The sequence below is a fragment of the Haplochromis burtoni genome, unplaced genomic scaffold, assembly GCF_018398535.1.
Source record: "Haplochromis burtoni strain Fernald_Lab_line unplaced genomic scaffold, NCSU_Asbu1 Contig_3, whole genome shotgun sequence".
NCBI classification, from domain to species: Eukaryota; Metazoa; Chordata; class Actinopteri; order Cichliformes; family Cichlidae; genus Haplochromis; species Haplochromis burtoni.
Window position 1 is genome coordinate 761,965 of NW_024582364.1, and position 22,869 is coordinate 784,833.

The 22,869-nt window shown below is 38.8% G+C and overlaps 2 protein-coding genes across 2 annotated transcripts; both read right to left on the reverse strand.

Annotated features, from left to right (window-relative positions):
• Positions 1-3,655: 3,655 nt before the first annotated feature.
• On the reverse strand, positions 3,656-8,208 carry LOC121814203 (kinesin-like protein KIF2C). The gene is made up of 17 exons (XM_042218974.1): positions 7,959-8,208; positions 7,551-7,673; positions 7,342-7,439; positions 7,120-7,215; positions 6,961-7,015; positions 6,679-6,841; positions 6,415-6,505; positions 6,220-6,283; positions 6,052-6,143; positions 5,786-5,928; positions 5,437-5,650; positions 5,221-5,331; positions 5,067-5,134; positions 4,877-4,955; positions 4,715-4,795; positions 4,504-4,597; positions 3,656-4,099 (listed from the first exon to the last, which is right to left on the reverse strand). The coding sequence occupies exons 1-17, from the start codon at positions 8,071-8,073 to the stop codon at positions 4,038-4,040; spliced, it is 1,749 nt and encodes a 582-aa protein (XP_042074908.1). The 5' UTR covers positions 8,074-8,208; the 3' UTR covers positions 3,656-4,037.
• A 567-nt stretch (positions 8,209-8,775) lies between these two features.
• LOC102288911 (kinesin-like protein KIF2C) lies at positions 8,776-14,668 on the reverse strand. Its single transcript, XM_042220424.1, has 22 exons — positions 14,587-14,668; positions 14,325-14,405; positions 14,135-14,223; positions 13,945-14,046; positions 13,368-13,416; positions 13,252-13,287; positions 12,358-12,504; positions 11,950-12,072; positions 11,743-11,840; positions 11,525-11,620; positions 11,365-11,419; positions 11,083-11,245; positions 10,819-10,909; positions 10,624-10,687; positions 10,456-10,547; positions 10,192-10,334; positions 9,844-10,057; positions 9,628-9,738; positions 9,474-9,541; positions 9,279-9,357; positions 9,117-9,197; positions 8,776-9,000 (listed from the first exon to the last, which is right to left on the reverse strand). Exons 2-22 carry the CDS (start codon positions 14,383-14,385, stop codon positions 8,776-8,778), a joined length of 2,187 nt encoding a protein of 728 aa, XP_042076358.1. The 5' UTR covers positions 14,386-14,405; positions 14,587-14,668.
• Positions 14,669-22,869: the final 8,201 nt, after the last annotated feature.

Sequence of the window (22,869 nt, forward strand, 5' to 3'; positions counted from 1 at the left end):
GAGCCCCACCCTCAACAGAGCAATCGAAGTCACATTGCCCAGCCTCGCCCCCCTTAGTTCCTCCTTACCACCTTCATGCCCTGTCTCCGCAGTCTGATGTGTGATGTGTGGAGGGTCCGGGCTGCGAGGATTATGGCAGTGGTGACTTTTCCCAGGAGAAGCTGGGACCCTGTTTACTAGAAGGTTTTAAAATTTCTGTACTTTTAGGTGACAGGAGACATGTGGCCTGGTCAAAACACAGAGAGCTGCACTCTAAAAGATCTTTAAATATAGTAAACATACCTTGTGTGCCACAGACTGCTCCCAAACACGAGGGGACAAGTAATACCTCTAAAACACTTAAGTTGGCTTTATTAAACGTTAGATCTTTAGCTGGGAAAACATTTTTAATTAATGATTTAATCACTGAGCACAGCCTTGATTTTATGTTTTTAACTGAAACTTGGTTGGACCAAAGTAACAGTGGAGCTGTTCTCATCGAGACGACCCCTCCTAACTACAGTTTTATCAGTGAGGCCAGGGTGAGCAGGAGAGGAGGAGGGGTTGCTGTCTTATTTAATGAATCATTTCAATGTAAGCAGCTATCTCCTGGAAGTTTTCAGTCTTTTGAATATGTGGCTTTACAGCTGAAGGCCCCATCCAAAGTTGTGTTTCTTAATGTTTACAGGCCTCCCAAATACTGCACAGACTTTTTTAATGACCTCAGTGAACTGCTGTCTGTGATCTGTGTTGATTTTGACTGTGTAATTATTGTTGGGGATTTTAACATTCATGTGGACAACCCTCAGGACAAAGGGACTAAAGACCTGAGTAACACTCTGGGCAACTTTGGGCTGACTCAGCATGTAACAGAGGCCACACATAATAGAGGACACACTCTTGACCTACTGATCTCCAAAGGCCTGAGCATTTCAAAGGTTACTGTGTCTGATGTGGGCCTGTCTGATCATTACTGTGTTTTCTTTGAAAGTAAAATCTCAGCCCACATAAATATATCAACAACAGTGATCACAAAACGGTGTATAACTGAACACAGTAGTGCAATTTTTAACCAGGTCTTCCCATTAACACCTGACCTGTCCAGAGGGTCAGTCAATGAGCTCGTCAATAGCTTCAATGCTAACATGTTAAATGTAATGGACACTATTGCTCCCATTAAGGTGAAGGTTATCTCTGGAAGGAAAAAGTCTCCATGGAGAAACTCCACACTGGTGAAAAATGAAAAAAGAGAGTGTAGGAAAGCTGAGCGCAGATGGAGAAAAACAAACCTCCAGGTTCATTATGACATTTATAAAGAGAAACTTCACAATTATAATTTACAACTGAGGAATGCAAGGAGGTCCTACTTCTCTGACATCATCACTAAAAACAGCATAATGCTCGGGTCTTATTTTCTACAGTTGACAGGCTAACAAACCCTCCTGTGTCAGTGGCAGCTGAACTTCATTCGACCATGGCCTGCAATGACTTTGCCAAATTCTTCACAGAAAAAATCCAAAAAATTAGACAAGCAATTGGTACATCAACAGCAGATCCAGATATGTACTGTGTCCACCGAAAAACTGTTTAAACACCATGAAACAGTTTCACCTATTAACAGCAAAGACCTGGAGGACATCTTAGGTCAACTGAACTCCTCCTCCTGCTGTTTAGATGTCCTGCCAACAAGTTTTTTCAAAAAGGTCTCAAAGACTTTAGAGTCAGACCTGTTACAGATCGTCAACTTTTCTTTATTATCAGGTGTGTTTCCAGAACCACTAAAAACTGCTGTAATCAAACCTATACTGAAAAAGGACAATCTTGACAAGACACAAATGAACAACTACAGGCCGATCTCAAATCTCCCATTTTTAAGTAAGATCATTGAAAAAGCAGTTTCTCAACAGCTCAATTACTTCTTAAACAGAATAACTGCTACGATGCCTTCCAGTCAGGTTTTAGACAGAACCACAGCACTGAAACCGCTCTGACCAAAGTGTTCAATGACATATGTCTGAATACAGACAGTGGAAAAATGTCAGTCTTAGTTTTACTGGATCTCAGTGCAGCATTTGATACAGTTGACCACAAATATTACTCAAACGACTGGAGAACTGGGCAGGTCTTTCAGGAACTGTACTAAACTGGTTCAAAACATACTTAGAAAACAGGAAATACTTTGTATCAATAGGTAACTTCACATCTGAGCAGACAAGTATCACATGTGGAGTTCCCCAAGGTTCCATCTTGGGACCCCTTCTGTTTAACATTTACATGCTCCCACTGGCACAGATTATAAAGAACAACAAAATAAACTATCATAGCTATGCAGATGACACACAAATATATATCACAATGTCACCAGGAGACCGAGGCGCTCTGGTAAATGCATTGAGGAAATTAATGACTGGTTGTGCCACAATTTTCTCCAGCTAAACAAAAACAAAACTGAGGTAATAGTCTTTGGCGCCAAAGAAAAACGATTACAGGTCACCAGAGAACTTCAATCTATACACCTAAAAACCACAAACCAGGCGAGAAATTTGGGTGTAGTGATGGATGCAGACCTAAACTTAGAAAAACACATTAAGACAATAACAAAGTCAGCTTACTATCACCTCAAGAATATTTCAAGGATAAAAGATCTGATGTCTCAACAGGACCTGGAAAAACTAGTCCATGCATTCATCTTTAGTAGGCTTGATTACTGTAACAGCATCTTTACAGGTCTACCTAAAAAATCAGTCAGACAACTACAGCTCATTCAGAACTCTGCTGCTCGAGTCCTCACTAAGACCAAAAAAGTGGACCACATCAGTCCAGCTCTGAGGTCTTTACACTGGCTGCCTGTCCGTCAGAGGATAGACTTTAAAGTTCTGATGCTGGTCTATAAAGCTCTGAATGGTTTAGGACCAAAATACATCAGTGACCTCCTGACCCAGTATGAACCTTCCAGATCCCTCAGGTCATCTGGATCCGGTCTTTTATCAGTTCCCAGAGTCAGAACCAGACACGGAGAAGCTGCATTCAGCTTTTATGCTCCTTATATCTGGAACAAACTCCCAGAAAGCCTCAGATCAGCTGAAACACTCAGTTTATTTAAATCCAGGTTGAAGACTCACCTGTTCTCAGCTGCATTTGAATAAAGCACCAAATCCACACTTTTAAGCTTAAATTTCAAAACTTACATTTAACTACTGATTTTATCTATTGTTCTGATTTTATATACTGTTTTGTTTGTTTGTTTGCTTGTTTTAATCAATTTTAAATCATGCTTTTTATTTGTTTTTGTTTCTAATGTATCTGTAAAGCACTTTGAATCACATTGTTGTTGAATTGTGCTATACAAATAAACTTGCCTTGCCTTACTAAGGCCACAACACATGATCAACACTTACACTGGCAAAATTCATGGAGTCATTGAGCACCATCATTCCCCCTTTTGAGATCAAAGTCTCATTATAGGATAGGGGCCATCAAAATGTTATATTGATTTTAAGTTAGCCTTCCCTCAAAGGGACCAAGTCAAATAATAGAAGCAAAATATTCTATAGCAGCTATTTGCTTTACAAAAAGAAAAGAAAAAAAAGAAAAAAAAAACACAAAAACAAACAGAAACCATCAACTTAGTCATTCAATTATTTATACAGAGCCACATCTGACCAAGAATAAATCAATTCTGTTGAAATTTCAAATCTGAATCATAGTTTTGAAAGAGGTGAACTATGTTCACCTATGATGCAGAAAAGAAATCATACTGCATTCTTAGTGGTGGTATAATTTATTTAATGAGGTGCATAGACAACTTCAATGACCAATTCCATCAAGAATGAGCCCTCCAAAACTTGTCTCGATTTTTTAATGTACACGTATCCAATTCTGCACTAGAAATGAGCTGTCTGCCTAAAATATATAAAATCACATATTTAATGAATAGTGTTCAAAAACATTTTATTGAATACACAGAAGTTAATACAATGAAACAAATATAGTAAGAACAAAACACAATTTTCTAATAAAACAGCTTGTTACTCAGAAGAGAAGGTTTTCTGCTTGATTTAGTGATTCAGCCTCGCTGATCGCTCCTGATCCACAGCAGACTGCAAAGCCATCACTGTCTCTGTGGATGAAACAAATGAATGTAAAGCACACCAAAGTAAATCCTTTGTCAGGCTATACATTTAATTTTGACAAAACAAGATGACTGTTTGCATTCTTATGCATTTTTCTCCCAATCTCACCCTGAAAATAATGACTAAATACAGCAGGAAAGTGTTTAGAGAGGTCACATTTGGAAACTGTTTTTCTTTCTATAGTAACAAAATTCTTTTTACAAGCCCTAGGTATTGCCCCCTGGTGGCCATTAAAAAGAATAGAATTTTAAGACAGAGTCTACACCTTTATTTAAAACAAAAAAAACAAACAAAAGAAAAAAGGCTGGAGCTGTGTTAGAAGGGGTAAAGTTTTGTGTAATGAGCATTACATTAACAAAACAAATCAAGCAATATTTTGGTTGGTACAAACCCAATAACTTTTTGGAATGATCAACCAGATTGGGGAGTCCTTCCTCGATGTTGTATGAGATTTGGCCCATTTCTTGTATGAGGTCACCTCCCCTCTGAGTAGAAAAAAATAAAAAATAAAAAAATAGGCGAAATTACTAATTTAAAAAAAATAAAATGACATTGTAACTTGAATCCTGGGAAAAAAACATACAAAGTTAGGAAAACTCTACCTTGAGCTCTGAATAAACTTTCTCCTCCAGCTCAGCCACCTGAGATATGGCATCATACACACCGGTATCCAAAACTGATTCCTACATCACAAAAAGAGTGACAAGTTAAATCTGAGAAACTTCCACACAGGTTATAACTGGATTCATGCTGTGCAAGCTTACCTCTTCTGAGGAGCTATTCATTGGCTCCTGTGTCTTAGGTGCTTCACTGGCTTTGGAATTGCCATTAAGTTCCTTCACTCTGCAGAAAATGTTTCAAGCTTCATCATACAATAAGGCGACTGAGAATTCCCATTAGAAAAAAAAACAAAACAAGCCCACAGATTCAGAGCTTCATATGCTAAATACATACCTGTCAGCATAGCGCAATGTGTTCATTGTATATTCACATGAGGTCATACCTGGAGACACCATAGCAATCTGTGAAACAAAGAAAAAAATTTATTTGATGTGGATTTCAAAATATCCAATGCTGAGAGGAAGTCAAATTTGGTGTGGTAACATACCATGCAGGTCCTGGACTTCTCTCCAATGAAAGAATCCCTGAGGACTTTGGTCAAAGTGCTCATTCGGAAAGGAATGTGATCACTGTTCTTTCCCAGTGAACGGATACACTCCTACAGGATACAAGAGAGGAAACACCAGCGTTTTGAGTTGCTGTGCATACATATTTAATGGAGAGAAAACAGAGTACTTCTGCCTTTTAATCAGCCATCGCTTACCTTGAGAGCCAGAAGGCTGCGGTTGATCTCGGCAGTTTCAACTAAAGTACTCCGGTCATTGCTGCTGACATCTGTACCACGCTCATTGCCAGCCAAATCGACCAGTGAAAACTTGCCGTGCAGCGTGGTAGCACGGTCATTGCGCCGAAGAACAATTTGAAGGATTGCATGAGAGCGGGATGAGTTGGCATTGGCTGAGGTTTGGCCCGACGTTCTGGAAAAGACAGTGAGATTCTAACTTAGAGTTTGCCTACCTACACTAATGGGTAATTAATACGTTTTTGTGCTCTTTCAGCCACAAAGAAAAATGCACAAGGAAACATCAAACACATTCTTGATACTAAACTACCTGCATGAACTGCCAATCTGTATCATCTTGATGACCTCCTCTGCTGAGGTCACATAGACCTCTTCGAGGCCGACCACCTGAACCTGTTGTCGTTCATCTTCCAAAACACGCAGCTTGGCCTTCTTATGCAGCAGGTCATACACCTAAATAAAAATAAATAAATAAATAAAAAATAAATAAAGTCTAGTTTGCTATATGGATTAATTGAACACGTGGATTCAATAGATATCTTCTGAGTGAAGGGTGTTCCCTTCACGTCTTCCTACCTTGCCATTATAAATCTCAAAGAAGCTGACGTAGGCAGCGAGATCCAAATTAGCATACCTCCTGTGGTGGAGGTAGGCAAAAACATCCTGGGCTAGAAGTGAATAGACTCAAATTATGACAAAGTCTGTTTTTTGTACAAAATCCAGTTGTTTCATTTAAGGTCCTACCTGCTAATCCGTAGATGCCTTTAGCACTGTTCTGCTGCTTCCCTGTGAAATCACCTCCCATTGTCTTAAAAACAAATAAAGACTTTGAATAAATTCCACATTTGCAAAATTGTGCTTCAACCACCAAAAAACAAAAACAAACAAACAAACAAACAACAAAAAACCCTCAAAGTCTTAGATCAAGGGGAGACTTACATGAGTCTTACCACTTCCTGTCTGGCCATAGGCAAAACATGTTGCCATACCACCTTCAAAAATGGACTGGACTAAAGGTTTAGCTGTGAACCTAAAAGGAAAATCAGAATTTTAGTCATCATAACATTAACAGGAAAATTACAGCATGTATAAAAGTATACATCAAGTCTCCATTGTACTGGTTAATGTCCCAGTTGAAAAAGCTAAGTTAGAAAATGTACAATCAGAGCCACTGTTGGTTTAAAGGAAAAATTAGGTAGTTACTTGTAGACAAGTTCATTGGTGGCGGTCTCATCAAAGGAGTAGTCAAAGTGGAAGACTTGATTGTCCAAGTACTTGGTGAGGTCCACCTTGTGTTTTGGCTCATGGACCAGTAACGCACCTTTCCCAGGTACAGACACCACATCAATCTCCTTTTTATTAATCTCTACAATACACAAGAGTATCGGAGTTAGTGTATAAACATGGCAACTGTTTTCTCTCCCTCAATTACTCCTTTATATTCAGATGATAGAATAGAGAATCTACAAATTATTCCTGACCTACCCTGCTTGTTAAAGGGCCGCTTGCGAACGCACACACAAATCCTTTGGGGCTCAATCTTAAAAAAGGCAAGAGATGTGCAGAGAAATGACTGTGCTACAGTTTGCAAAGCTACAATAAAACTTTCTGGATGGAACATTGTAAGTCCATGTTCAAACCTACCGTTTCAGTAGTTGATAAGGGTGTGATTTCCAAAGTCGCTCTGAAATCCTGAATCATCTCAAAGAACTTCTGGTTGGGCTGGGAACCTTCCAGAAACTATAAAGACAAGCAAACAAAAGGTACTGTAACAAAATGAGGAGTAGTTTTGCTCATTTTTAAAACAATTTGCATTATAAAATAAAAAAAATAAAGAAAAGAATAATGGTTGAAGAAATCTTTCACCTTTCCCCTCTTGGTTTGCATATCTGGGGGCTTTACAACACAAGAGAGCCTTTTATTGCCTTTGTTCAACTCCACAGGAGCCACAGATTTCCTCCTGCCTGAAACGTGAAAAACCAAACAAACAATATACACACTGAATATACACACACACACACTGAAATAAATAAATGAGATGTTAACACCTAATACCAATAAAATGGGTTACATACCTCTAACTGTGGATGGAGGAGGCATTTTCTCAGGTTCATCATTTTGCTTTATGGCCTCAGAAACAAAAGGCTGCAAAGTCGCTGGTTGTGTATCATTCTTTTTACGCTGCTGATTCGGAATTACTAGATGACAAAAAACAAATATAATTCAGATTTAACAGAAGGAAAAGACCAAAATATTTCTTCATACATTTAAAGTACTCAGAAACTTTTTCAAATACATTTTAACAGGTACATGATATGACTTTGTACCCTGCAGATAACCAAATGAATATGGCATGGTCACCAACAACAACATGTTGTTAAATGAAACGGATGTGGCTCTGTTATGATTTTTTAAAATGCGTTATGCATTTTAAAAAATCTTTTTGTTTTCTGTTTTAAATGAATAAGTAAATCACAACCAACCAGAGTTTTTGAGGACTGATGATGGTGGGGGCTCGGGATGTATGGTTTCTGGGTTAGCTGAAAGGGATTCTGTTGCTGAGACTGGTCCTTGAACAGAACCTGGGGCCTGAAACATACACGTCTGCCGAGCCTGGGACCGAGTAGCAACTGAAAGTGACACAAAACCAAGTCAAACTGCTGAAATATGAGTTTATGAAATTCAGACTGATTATTACCAGCATTATTGATCTGGATTAAGACAGCCACTACTGGTAAAATGGAGGAGAAAAAGGTAAGAAGAAGAAGAAAAAAAAAAAAAAAAAAAGAAAAAAAAGCTGTGTGGCAAAACACAAGTGACACCAACAGTAAATTCACCACTTATTTTTCTAAAAACAGAACAACCAAATTAGACATCCACAGTGGTAGAAAAGTGTGTTTTAAGTGAATAACAAAGATATGACAACACTAATGTGCTGGTCATTAAAATGGTTCTAAGTCCTAAAAAAAGAACTTAGAGGCCACTGTACATGCACTGTTTATTCTCCAATGAACTGATCAACCAGTGATAACAATCAGCGGTCCTTTTTATAGCACGATCTTATTTCTCAACAGGCAGAATTTAAGGACGAAGAGACAAAAAACAACAACAAAAAAACAAAAAACAAAAACACACACCCCCCCCCCAAAAAAAACAAAAAAACCCAAAAACCATTGCTGCATATGCATATACAATCACCCAACACCTAAGTGTGTTTGATTTGCATCCCTTGTGCGTTATTATTAATCTAATGTACATCTAAAATCTGGGAGCAGAGTTCAGCTCTTGCAGGACTGTCACTCATCTCTCTCTTAAAACAAAAAAAACAAACAAAAGAAAAAAGGCTGGAGCTGTGTTAGAAGGGGTAAAGTTTTGTGTAATGAGCATTACATTAACAAAACAAATCAAGCAATATTTTGGTTGGTACAAACCCAATAACTTTTTGGAATGATCAACCAGATTGGGGAGTCCTTCCTCGATGTTGTATGAGATTTGGCCCATTTCTTGTATGAGGTCACCTCCCCTCTGAGTAGAAAAAAATAAAAAATAAAAAAATAGGCGAAATTACTAATTTAAAAAAAATAAAATGACATTGTAACTTGAATCCTGGGAAAAAACATACAAAGTTAGGAAAACTCTACCTTGAGCTCTGAATAAACTTTCTCCTCCAGCTCAGCCACCTGAGATATGGCATCATACACACCGGTATCCAAAACTGATTCCTACATCACAAAAAGAGTGACAAGTTAAATCTGAGAAACTTCCACACAGGTTATAACTGGATTCATGCTGTGCAAGCTTACCTCTTCTGAGGAGCTATTCATTGGCTCCTGTGTCTTAGGTGCTTCACTGGCTTTGGAATTGCCATTAAGTTCCTTCACTCTGCAGAAAATGTTTCAAGCTTCATCATACAATAAGGCGACTGAGAATTCCCATTAGAAAAAAACCCAAAAAAAAACAAGCCCACAGATTCAGAGCTTCATATGCTAAATACATACCTGTCAGCATAGCGCAATGTGTTCATTGTATATTCACATGAGGTCATACCTGGAGACACCATAGCAATCTGTGAAACAAAGAAAAAAATTTATTTGATGTGGATTTCAAAATATCCAATGCTGAGAGGAAGTCAAATTTGGTGTGGTAACATACCATGCAGGTCCTGGACTTCTCTCCAATGAAAGAATCCCTGAGGACTTTGGTCAAAGTGCTCATTCGGAAAGGAATGTGATCACTGTTCTTTCCCAGTGAACGGATACACTCCTACAGGATACAAGAGAGGAAACACCAGCGTTTTGAGTTGCTGTGCATACATATTTAATGGAGAGAAAACAGAGTACTTCTGCCTTTTAATCAGCCATCGCTTACCTTGAGAGCCAGAAGGCTGCGGTTGATCTCGGCAGTTTCAACTAAAGTACTCCGGTCATTGCTGCTGACATCTGTACCACGCTCATTGCCAGCCAAATCGACCAGTGAAAACTTGCCGTGCAGCGTGGTAGCACGGTCATTGCGCCGAAGAACAATTTGAAGGATTGCATGAGAGCGGGATGAGTTGGCATTGGCTGAGGTTTGGCCCGACGTTCTGGAAAAGACAGTGAGATTCTAACTTAGAGTTTGCCTACCTACACTAATGGGTAATTAATACGTTTTTGTGCTCTTTCAGCCACAAAGAAAAATGCACAAGGAAACATCAAAACATTCTTGATACTAAACTACCTGCATGAACTGCCAATCTGTATCATCTTGATGACCTCCTCTGCTGAGGTCACATAGACCTCTTCGAGGCCGACCACCTGAACCTGTTGTCGTTCATCTTCCAAAACACGCAGCTTGGCCTTCTTATGCAGCAGGTCATACACCTAAATAAAAATAAATAAATAAATAAAATAAATAAAGTCTAGTTTGCTATATGGATTAATTGAACACGTGGATTCAATAGATATCTTCTGAGTGAAGGGTGTTCCCTTCACGTCTTCCTACCTTGCCATTATAAATCTCAAAGAAGCTGACGTAGGCAGCGAGATCCAAATTAGCATACCTCCTGTGGTGGAGGTAGGCAAAAACATCCTGGGCTAGAAGTGAATAGACTCAAATTATGACAAAGTCTGTTTTTTGTACAAAATCCAGTTGTTTCATTTAAGGTCCTACCTGCTAATCCGTAGATGCCTTTAGCACTGTTCTGCTGCTTCCCTGTGAAATCACCTCCCATTGTCTTAAAAACAAATAAAGACTTTGAATAAATTCCACATTTGCAAAATTGTGCTTCAACCACCAAAAAACAAAAACAAACAAAACAAACAAAAACAAAAAACCCTCAAAGTCTTAGATCAAGGGGAGACTTACATGAGTCTTACCACTTCCTGTCTGGCCATAGGCAAAACATGTTGCCATACCACCTTCAAAAATGGACTGGACTAAAGGTTTAGCTGTGAACCTAAAAGGAAAATCAGAATTTTAGTCATCATAACATTAACAGGAAAATTACAGCATGTATAAAAGTATACATCAAGTCTCCATTGTACTGGTTAATGTCCCAGTTGAAAAAGCTAAGTTAGAAAATGTACAATCAGAGCCACTGTTGGTTTAAAGGAAAAATTAGGTAGTTACTTGTAGACAAGTTCATTGGTGGCGGTCTCATCAAAGGAGTAGTCAAAGTGGAAGACTTGATTGTCCAAGTACTTGGTGAGGTCCACCTTGTGTTTTGGCTCATGGACCAGTAACGCACCTTTCCCAGGTACAGACACCACATCAATCTCCTTTTTATTAATCTCTACAATACACAAGAGTATCGGAGTTAGTGTATAAACATGGCAACTGTTTTCTCTCCCTCAATTACTCCTTTATATTCAGATGATAGAATAGAGAATCTACAAATTATTCCTGACCTACCCTGCTTGTTAAAGGGCCGCTTGCGAACACACACACAAATCCTTTGGGGCTCAATCTTAAAAAAAGGCAAGAGATGTGCAGAGAAATGACTGTGCTACAGTTTGCAAAGCTACAATAAAACTTTCTGGATGGAACATTGTAAGTCCATCTTCAAACCTACCGTTTCAGTAGTTGATAAGGGTGTGATTTCCAAAGTCGCTCTGAAATCCTGAATCATCTCAAAGAACTTCTGGTTGGGCCGGGAACCTTCCAGAAACTATAAAGACAAGCAAACAAAAGGTACTGTAACAAAATGAGGAGTAGTTTTGCTCATGTTTAAAACAATTTACATTTAAAAAAAAAAAAAAGAAAAGAATAATGGTTGAAGAAATCTTTCACCTTTCCCCTCTTGGTTTGCATATCTGGGGGCTTCACAACACAAGAGAGCCTTTTATTGCCTTTGTTCAACTCCACAGGAGCCACAGATTTCCTCCTGCCTGAAACGTGAAAAACCAAACAAACAATATACACACTGAATATACACACACACACTGAAATAAATAAATGAGATGTTAACACCTAATACCAATAAAATGGGTTACATACCTCTAACTGTGGATGGAGGAGGCATTTTCTCAGGTTCATCATTTTGCTTTATGGCCTCAGAAACAAAAGGCTGCAAAGTCGCTGGTTGTGTATCATTCTTTTTACGCTGCTGATTCGGAATTACTAGATGACAAAAAACAAATATAATTCAGATTTAACAGAAGGAAAAGACCAAAATATTTCTTCATACATTTAAAGTACTCAGAAACTTTTTCAAATACATTTTAACAGGTACATGATATGACTTTGTACCCTGCAGATAACCAAATGAATATGGCATGGTCACCAACAACAACATGTTGTTAAATGAAACGGATGTGGCTCTGTTATGATTTTTTAAAATGCGTTATGCATTTTAAAAAATCTTTTTGTTTTCTGTTTTAAATGAATAAGTAAATCACAACCAACCAGAGTTTTTGAGGACTGGTGATGGTGGGGGCTCGGGATGTATGGTTTCTGGGTTAGTTGAAAAGGATTCTATAGCGGAGACTGGTCCTTGAACAGAACCTGGAGCCTGAAACATACACGTCTGCCGAGCCTGGGACCGAGTAGCAACTGAAAGTGACACAAAACCAAGTCAAACTGCTGAAATATGAGTTTATGCAATTCAGACTGATTATTACCAGCATTATTGATCTGGATTAAGACAGCCACTACTGGTATAATGGAGGAGAAAAAGGTAAGAAGAAGAAAAAAAAAAAAAAAAAAAAAAAAAAAAAAGCTGTACGAGGCTGTCTGGCAAAACACAAGTGACACCAACAGTAAATTCACCACTTATTTTTCCGAAAACAGAACAACCAAATTAGACATCCACAGTGGTAGAAAAGTGTGTTTTAAGTGAATAACAAAGATATGACAACACTAATGTGCTGGTCATTAAAATGGTTCTAAGTCCTAAAAAAAGAACTTAGAGGCCACTGTACATGCACTGTTTATTCTCCAATGAACTGATCAACCAGTGATAACAATCAGCGGTCCTTTTTATAGCACGATCTTATTTCTCAACAGGCAGAATTTAAGGACGAAGAGACAAAAAACACAACAACAAAAAAAACAAAAAAAAACACCCCCCCCCCAAAAAAAAACAAAAAAACCCAAAAACCATTGCTGCATATGCATATACAATCACCCAACACCTAAGTGTGTTTGATTTGCATCCCTTGTGCGTTATTATTAATCTAATGTACATCTAAAATCTGGGAGCAGAGTTCAGCTCTTGCAGGACTGTCACTCCTCGCCCTTGCACCCATAACCAAAACAGGACAGATTTGCTTTAACAAAAAACATGCACGCCGTGCCGACCTGACTCTTCAGTTCTTGTGACTGCCGTAGTAGAAGCTTTTGGAAGGAAAGAAGCCATTAGGCAAGAGTACTTAACATTTACACCTGACACACACAGAGAATCAATATTTACATACAGGAGGCAGGTGCAGGAATCCTAGAGGAGCGCTGTCGACCCTCGTATTTCTACAGAATAAAAACAGAAAGAAAACTGTATAATGCTCAGCCACTTAACTCCCTCATAAGAAGCACCGTGTACTTATGTGTAATATAAGTTATTAGAAGATCATTCTGTATGTAGTTACATCAAACAGTATAAAAGCAGGGGGAGATTTTTAAATCCAGATGATGTATTTAAAAATCATCTGGCGTTTATCACTTATAAAACAAACAAAAATGCTCAATTTGAATTAATCCACTGTCTTAAGGTCATCAACGTGTGGAGTAGAGCATTGCTTCAGGTTTGCTCACAGGAAGTGTTCATTTACAACTACAGTTGAGTTCCTTTTTGGATTACACCTCATACAGCATAAGGCTTCTACTGAACATTCAAATTCAACTCACATGCACCCTTACCTGAAATAAAGGTCAACTTAATGTCACAGGAGAGGCTACACAAGGAAGCAGGATCATCTAACCTTGCTGTCATCTGGTGACTGACAGCAAGGTTAATGTAATAAATTATGAGAAAAAACAATGTAGGCTAGCACTCACCTTTTCTGGAACACGAGTCGGTGGGTCAGGAGTTGAGCTTGTGATTGAAGTTATAGGGTCCAAAACCTCTGGATTGAGTATACATAACTCACTTAGATCAATCTAAAACACAGAAGAAGAAGCAGACTCAGCATATAGGATATGTTAATGTATACTTGGTTGATATCACCTCAGTTACGACATTACTGACCCCCTTTCCACGGCACATGTTCCTCTCATGCCACTCAACCATAACTGTGGACTTGTCAACGGATTTCACGGTGGCCGAATGGACTCGACCTAGTTCACGTACATAAAAAAGCATGCCTGAGTTAAACTCACCGCACACGGGAAGTACAAAAACACATAATACGAACGGATTTAATGCAACATGAGCTCACCATCACTGCGGCTGATCTGGACAGAGAGTCCAACGAGAAGTCGGGACAGGCTGTTCTCCATGATAGCGCCTTCTTAAAAAGCTGAAAATAATGAAGGTAACGTTAGCGTATTAAGTATCCAACTCATTCTCTACCAGTTGTGCTGTCGTCGCTGTGAAAATATGCCGCCTTTTCATGGAAACGTAAAGTTTGATAAAACCAAACCGTCAGTTGTTTCCATTTGTTTGTTTTTAGTTTCTTTCAAGATAAAAATCACACTTACCTTTTACCCGTACCAAACTCAACAGCGCCCAGAATTTAAACTGGCGTTATTTCCGAGTATTTAAGAATCTGATTGGTCTACGTCATTTCATAGAGTCCGGCGTTCTTCTTCTACGGATTTATAGGTGGTATTTAAATTGATGTTACACTGCCACTCATCGGACAAGTTAGGAAGAACCGCTACAGTTGTGCAAATGAAAGAACTTCGATACACTAATTCAACCAGACCAGCTCGATAAGATGTTGCTGACTTTAATGAAATGTTGTGTTTTATTCACGCAAGCAAACAAAAGCAGAAAAGCAGGCTAGTAACATTTATTTTAACAGACAAGTGGTTTACAAGAAATACACATCATACAGTACGGGATTTAAATGTGTGTGTATATATATATATAAAAAACAACCGTGGGCTATAGTAAGTGAAGCAACTTCTGCAATCTGGTAGAAGGTTCCGCATCTTCCGGGCAAGGACAGAGAGACTCAAGAGGAGCTTCTATCCCCAAGCCATCCGTGCCCTAAACACACACACCCGCCCTCTCACATCATCTATAATTGACTGAGACAGGACTCTTCCAGACACTAAACCAAGGCACAATGTACATTTCAATTCCTTTAATTTTAAATATGTTTATATTGTCTATCCTGTAAAATAGTCAGATGTCTATTCATATTAATGTACAGAATTCACCTGCTTGCTGCTACTACTGCACATTCACCCAGTGTATATACTATATGTGTATATATATATATATAATGTTCTTCCTCTACACCCCCCCCCAAATTTTTGCACATGTCGAGGAGCGTGTCAGGCTACATTTCACTGTGTGTTATACTTGTATAACTATGCATGTGACAAATAATAAAGAACCTAGAACCTAAAACCTAATGCTAATGATAAAGGAATGTAAGAATTAAAGTTAAAGTTACCAAATACTCGTCACTGATATTTATCCTGAACTCAACTAAATTTTATTTTCTAAACCTTAACTGAAACTGAAAATAAGCATGATATAAAATCATTATACAACCAGCAATGGTTTAGCAATATATTTCTGCATGACTTTATCTGTCTCACATATCAGTTGTAGCCCTTTGATTTACAACATTGTTTTGGTTCATTCCCCCCCCCCCCAGGCATTTCTTACACACTTAATCAGTTAATCAGGCTGGACTTTGACTGGGTCATTGCAACACATTTGTTCTTTTCTTTTTCTGCTATTCTCGTGTAGATTTGGTGCTGTGTTTGGGATCATTGTCCTGCTGTATGCTGTAATTTTGGCAAACCTTTAGCTTGTCATTGCTTCACATTTGACTCTAGAATACAGAGGAGGTCGTGATCAATTTAGTGACTGCCCAAGTCCTGTGGCTGCAAACCAAGCCTTACTCATCACCCCTCCATCACTGTGCATTGCAATTGTTGTGAGATGTTTGTCCTGATATGCTGTGTTTGGTTTTCAGTGTGCATTATGACCAAAAATCACCACTTTGGTCTTTTCTGTCCAACAGACATTGTTCCACAACTCCCTGTGGTTTGTTGAGATGCAACTTTGGGAAAGTCGTGTTGCTGTGTTCTTTTTAGAGAGAATAGACTTTCCCCTTTCAAATCTTCCAGACAAACCTTATTTGTTCAGTATTTTTCTAATCGCAGTTTAACATTTAACATCCTAACGGAGGACTGTAAAGTCTGAAATGTAGCTTTTGGATTTTTTGCAGTTTCTGTGAGCATTGCATGACCTTGACCTTGGGATGAATTTCCTGAGATGTCCGCTCTTGGGAAGATTGTAACATTGTGTTAACACACACCTGAATGCTCCAGACCAGCAAAGTACCAAAACCCCTATTTTCATAGTTTGGTCACACTTGCAGATGCTTAATTAACGACACATGCATTTGATTGGCAGCACCTGGCTGTTACTTACTCTCATAATTCCTTTGGAAAGAGTAGGAGTGTAGTTAGTTTTGACAGGACTGTATCTACTTATTTGGTAGAAAGTCCAGACTACTCCCACTCGCTTCAAATGCAACCTGATAGCAGTGCAGCCTAGAGTTTAACTCGCTACAGATCACTATGAGATGTGACATTAAAAATAATGACAGAAAACAGACCGATGCATTTCTCAGAATTCACATTTGCCACATTATGGAGTAATTAGACTTTCAGCAATACAACATTGCACTATGACACAGTGATTTTGTTATCTTAACATGAACAGGCTAACAACTGTTTACATGTAGATCACATAAAACACTGTTCTGTGCAAGATTTTATTTTAAATTTTGAAATACTTTTTAGATCATAGGAATATTACCAATGAAACCTAAACAACAAATTTAGAGACATTACAAGTACAGACTTTAGTCCTGTTTTCCATAGTCCAATGGCAGCCATGCCGATATTGGACTATTGATTTGGCACATCCGTACAAAATATAATAAAAATGCTGCAAACAAATATAATTGCAGCTTTTTTCAGTGGGAGGCTATTTTTAATAGGGTAGGGGCATTATCATGACATCACTGAAACCAAACAGGCCTCTTTTAATATTACATTTATAGATATTCCAGTCCGTGAACACATCCCTGATCATTCCACAGTGATCCCCAAATGTGCTAAAAGCTGATCTATTTAGCCTATTGCATTTCATGCTTGCGACCACAAGAATCCAGTGTTTATCCACACGCTGCCTCTCTTCTCACACTCATTGCAAACCAGGCACAACATTTCAGTCCTCCGTGACATCAACAATCAGGGACAGCTGGAGAATGACCCATAATGCAGTTCAGCCTTGCCTTCAGTGTGGGAGGCTTCCCATTTTTTTCTCTTTTCTTTTTCGCCCCTTAGCCTCCCCACTACGTGCCCACACCCTCTCAATTTTCAAACCTCCTAACTATACACAAGCTAGACTTATGTATACACATTCTCCACGAGCGAACGCTGACACATGACAAATCAAAGCTCTAATAAACAGCTTGCGCTGAACAATTTCCCCCCCACCACCAAAGGACGAAAAATAAACAAATCCCTGTCGGTTGAGCATCCAGGCCATTTGGTAGGTCTGTCTGTTGATGACTGGGTGGCCCAGGGCTGCTTGGTGTGAGGCCTGGGATGGAGCCACAACTGTTTCCTGTGGGCAGCCCAACCCCCAGAACCTCTCCACAACTGGCTTAGTGGGTGGTATTCCCCTCCTCCCTTTTTTTCCCCTCTCATCCCCTAAACCTCTAGACCCTCCTCTCCTTTCCAAGCAGTTCTCCTTCCCCCTTTTCCTCCCCTTACTCTGTCAGTCCATCCATTCTCACAGCCATAGTCCTCAGCTCAACACTTCCCCAGTGGCCTCAAGTGGACCGAGTAAGATAAGAAAAAATGTAAAGAAACCTTGTCTCTGTGTGCACTTAGTCCAAGTATGCCCTCATCATTTACATAAAGCTAAAAACTGTCACAAAGGTGTGATTTTTGCCTGATTACAAAAACATTTGGGGGGGTTAGTAAAGTATCACACATCCTCATCCACATTTTCTTCTTTTTAACATATATATTTAAAGCTATAACACATTGTTTCTCTTTTTCAAGCTTTAAACTACAAAATAAACCATGAACCAGCTGACAGTGCACATCATTAAAATGTTCTTTGAATTGACTCACTCGGTGATGATGTTTTATCACTTCACATGTGTCTGTCCCAAAACTGAGCATGAGCTCTTGTAAATGCACATCCTGTTATACACAGGCTAGGTCACGGGAATGTGAAATAATGTAACAAAACAGTAGCATCTGTGGCTTTATGCTTTTGTTATTTTCATATACCTTTGTGCGTGTTTATTCAGATTTTTCTCATGACTTTGTGACTGTTGCGGAGAATGTCTCGCACATGTTGCAGAGACTTCAGGGTGGGCTTTCCCTTCAAGCAGCCAGCTCTGTTCCACATTTGTTTGTTCATACTGATAAGGGTTCAATACTTGGCTGAAAAACACTAGAAAAAAACAAACTGAAAATTGGGTTTTTGAGTTCAAGTCTCCTCTTTTAAACACCAAAGTTGGCCTCAACGCTGTCACGCCACGCAAAGATCACAGTTGCCGAAAGGACACAGCGGCATTTTTAGGTGCTGGCTTCACAGCGTCGATTGTTGGTGGTGTTTGATCCGAAGAAGAACGCAGTCTTGTATCTGTTGGCCCTGTCACTGTTTAACCGCTCCCCTTTTTTCCACCCGTCCAAAAGCATATTTTCTCAGTGTAAAGAAAATTGGCAGAGGCCGTAGCTCTGTTCCTCTATACAGACTAAATAAATATGCACATGCATACTGTACGTGAGCTGAGCACACTTATAAACCACCCAGGAAGGCTGACAGATGAGGAGAGAAGCAGCGAGAGAAACAGAGAAGGAAAAACTGAACTACTTTTTCATATTCTTTCTTTTTTGTATGGTATTAATAGCAATAATAATTCTGTAACCCTTGCCAAACCTAACACTAATATGAAATTAGGTCTTTAGAATAAGTTTAGCATTTGGGTGTAAGCTGTCGGCGAGCATTAGTCAGTTTTTCCCTAAATATGAAACGGACTTTAATTCTGTGTCAGCCCTATAGTGATGCTGAAATACTGACCAATGAGGCAGTTCGTAGTGGGCATGTGATTTGCTATAATCATGTCTGTAATGTGTGGTTTTATCAAATGGTTTTCATCTTTTTTTATCTTTCTAAGATAAAAACCCTAAATATATAGGGTCTGTATTGCATTTTACAACATGACCAGCAGAGAGCAATATAACTACAAACAGAACTGACAGCATGCAGTCAGGTACAGCTAACTGTGGGATTTGAAATAAAAGTGCTGACAGGACTCAAGATCCAGTATTAGAATGCAGGTTTTCTTCTTTTCCATAGCATAGCTTTGGGTTGGTACGTGCTGTTCCATAACTGAACCCACTGCGCATCCAGCAGGGAATTAAATCTTCTCAAGCCAGAGAGCTAAACGTGCAACTGGAACATTCACTCATTAAAGCATGTTCGTATTCTTGGCATGTGGAGATCCAGTAAATAATGCCAGTGACCCTTTTTTTCTTTCTTTCCATGCCATTATTTTAAAAAAGTAAGTACTAAATTTTCTCTTCAGCCACATCATTTCAAGCTTTGGGGTCATTCACTGAGGACTTCACTCACCTTTGAACTTGTGAGTGCAGCCAGACAAAGTTCTATTTTTTCCCCACTGCTCGCAAATGCATATCTGTTTCTTCAGCAATAATTTTATTTATTTATTTTGGCTCAGAAGTAAACAGTGGTTCGTGCAGTACCTGCAATTACAGTAACACTATGGGCATGTGTTTTCGGCCTGTACATTAATGTAATTATCATTTTTATACCTAAAGTTAAAAATGCAATTAATAGAATCATTATTATGGGCACAGAAAACTGGCTTTTTGTTAATGATTAGCCAGCAGTGTATGTTATATACACTGCTGGCTAATATTACAGATCCACTAGAATCTAGTCAGCACACTCAGTAAGATAAATATTTAAATAAACTAAAGCCAAGATTGATGACAGTGTTGGCACAGAACTAAGTGCACTTATTCAAGTTACAGGTATGCTACTTTATGCTTCTACTACATTCTCATGTGATAGTTTTATTACTAGATTCTTTATAAGTCAAACAAACAGAAAACTATTGTTTACAGTCCAGTAGATTTTTATGCTAAAATTCAAATGGTTTCATTTTAACAGCCGTTTTGAGGCCAAAGAACTAAACTTAACACGTGCATCCACTGGTATCCACCTGTGAATATCATAATGGTTATCTCCCTGCCTTTTTGTGGTAGCCAGGTAACTGGTAATGGTGATTTGATGTTTGGCTTTAAAAGGAACGATTAGTTCCTGTAATGACTTTGGCTGGGTGGTTTAAGCTGCTAAACCTGACATATGACCACACCCCATCTGTGGGCATCCTGTACGTTTAATGTAAACTGTAAAAAAGCAACACCCTAATTGCATCACTGGATCACGCTTTACAAGTTTGAATAAATGTTTATTTTTGTTTTGTATGAGTTTGTCAGAAGATGAGTACACTGTGATTATAAAGGGATGAACATGGTGGGCTGTGGTGTTTAAATAGTGTTCAGATGGTATTAAGGGGCCCAGAGTGAAGAAAATATCACCCATACCATTATAGCACCAGCCTGACCTGCTGGTACAAGGCAGAACGGATCCATGCTTTCATTTTGTTGACGCCAAATTCTCATCCAACCATTTGAATGTTGAAGCAGAAACTGAGGCTTATTGGACCAGGTAGTGTTTTTCCTAATCTTCTGTTGTCCAGTTTTGGTAAGCCTGTGAGATCTGTAGCCTCAGTTCTTCTTCTTAGCTGACAGGACTGGTGTTAAGTGTGGTCTTCTGCAGCTTTCAGAGATGCTCTTATGAATTGGTTGTAATGAGTGGTTATTGGAGTTACTGTTGCCTTCCCATCAGCTCAAAGCACTCTAGCTATTCTCCTCTGGCATCAACAAGACGTTATCACCCAGAGAACTGATGCTCTCTCTTTTTTTTTTTTTTACACCATTCTCTGTAAACACCAGAGATGTTTGTGCGGGAAAATCCCAGTTGATCAGCAGTTTCTGAAATACTCAGACCAACAAGTCTGAAACCACACACGTGCCACCTTCAGAGTCATTTAAATCACTTCTCTTCTTCATTGTGATGCTTGGTGTGAAAATCCTAAATATTGTCACCCTACATGTGAAGCTATTTTGAAGAATTTGAAAGTAAAAGGCATTATAGCCTTTAGATACAGTACTGAAATATCATTAATGTCATTTACATGGCTTTACACCCACAACCTCACACATACTTTAAGTTAGGTCACAGAGTGCAACTTGCGGTTCCCCAACTTCTCTATTTGGTTGGTAAAAAGTCCACAGGGCCATTCTGTCATCACAATTCCCCTATTGGCTTTCATTAGTTTCCAGAGTTAAAGCAAACTGCAGAAAGTAGAGAAGCTATCTGACAAAAAAAGGAGGTGGTGGTGGTTGGGGGTTGCAAAATAAGGGTTATATCTTAATGTAAATCTGTCCATTGAAAGTTTAATGGGAGATTAAAACAAAGTTTTATCCATGACTGTGAAATTAGCCCATAAATTCTATTCCTGAATTCAATCACTTTCTTTATATATAAACTGTAGAGACTGAAATACAGCAGGCCTCCATACGACCTCTTTAAGGGAACACCAATTGAAACCACAAACCGTGAATAGCACAGAAATGTGTTAGTGTGCTTTTGAAATTAATCCTTAAAACCCACCAGTGTTTTGGGTTTTTTTCTCTCTCCCTTTTTTTTTACAGGAGCCAACAGAGAAGGCATGTTTGCTTGTATAGTGCAGGGTACAACATGTGGACCCCAAAGTTCTCAAAGAAAAACTGAACCTACACACAGAGCTTTACGGCCTTCTCCCAAACCACAGCAAAGGGATGCGCTGCGAAGGTTTCCAGAATAGCAACTTAATTTTCGTGTTTTACTAAGTTCCCCGAAAGAGAGAGAAATGTGGCCGTTCAGCGAGATAATTGCAAAAGGATGACAGATGAAGTCATGTTACCAAACTAGCAGATTGTATCACTTGTTTTAAGAAAAAGAAATCAGATAATGAGATAAAGATTTCCTTTCCAGTGCTCCAAGTCCGCAGAAAATGATAATATTTCAGGAATTAAAGCTTAAGAGTGAGCTCTTCATCGAAGCTTGTAAATCTCACCAAGCTCAAATAATTTTTTTCTCTCTGTTGTTTAAAAAACAAAATAGTTACGTAGTCCCTGTCAAACCTTCTCTGACTTATGCTAAGTGATGTCTTGTTTGTAATAAAACGAGCAACAGACTTTGGTTTGAGACAAACAGAAACCCCTAGTTAGCATATGCAAGACAGATGAACAGGCAACGAATTAAAAAAAAAAATGTTGAAGCTCAAATTTCATTAAAAAACAAACAAACCCCAAAACAAAGCATTAAAGAAACCACATCGCTGGCCACACTGTGAGCGCTGAAGTGTGTTTGAGAAACATTGCTGCAAACTTTGGTTTATTATCAAAAGATGGAACCAAACATTTTTTTTCCTCGTAATGACACGATGATTTGGATATTGTCTAAAAAGGCAAATGATACATGTTATTGTGTATTTGTATTGCTTCTATGCTACTAACATTTTTATCATTTATCCTGTTATCATTAACCGAGGTCTTGATTTCCCCCCAAGGTCCTGAGCTGACACTTAACTACTTCAGTTCCATCATAAGCTACCTACACGTGAGTGTTAG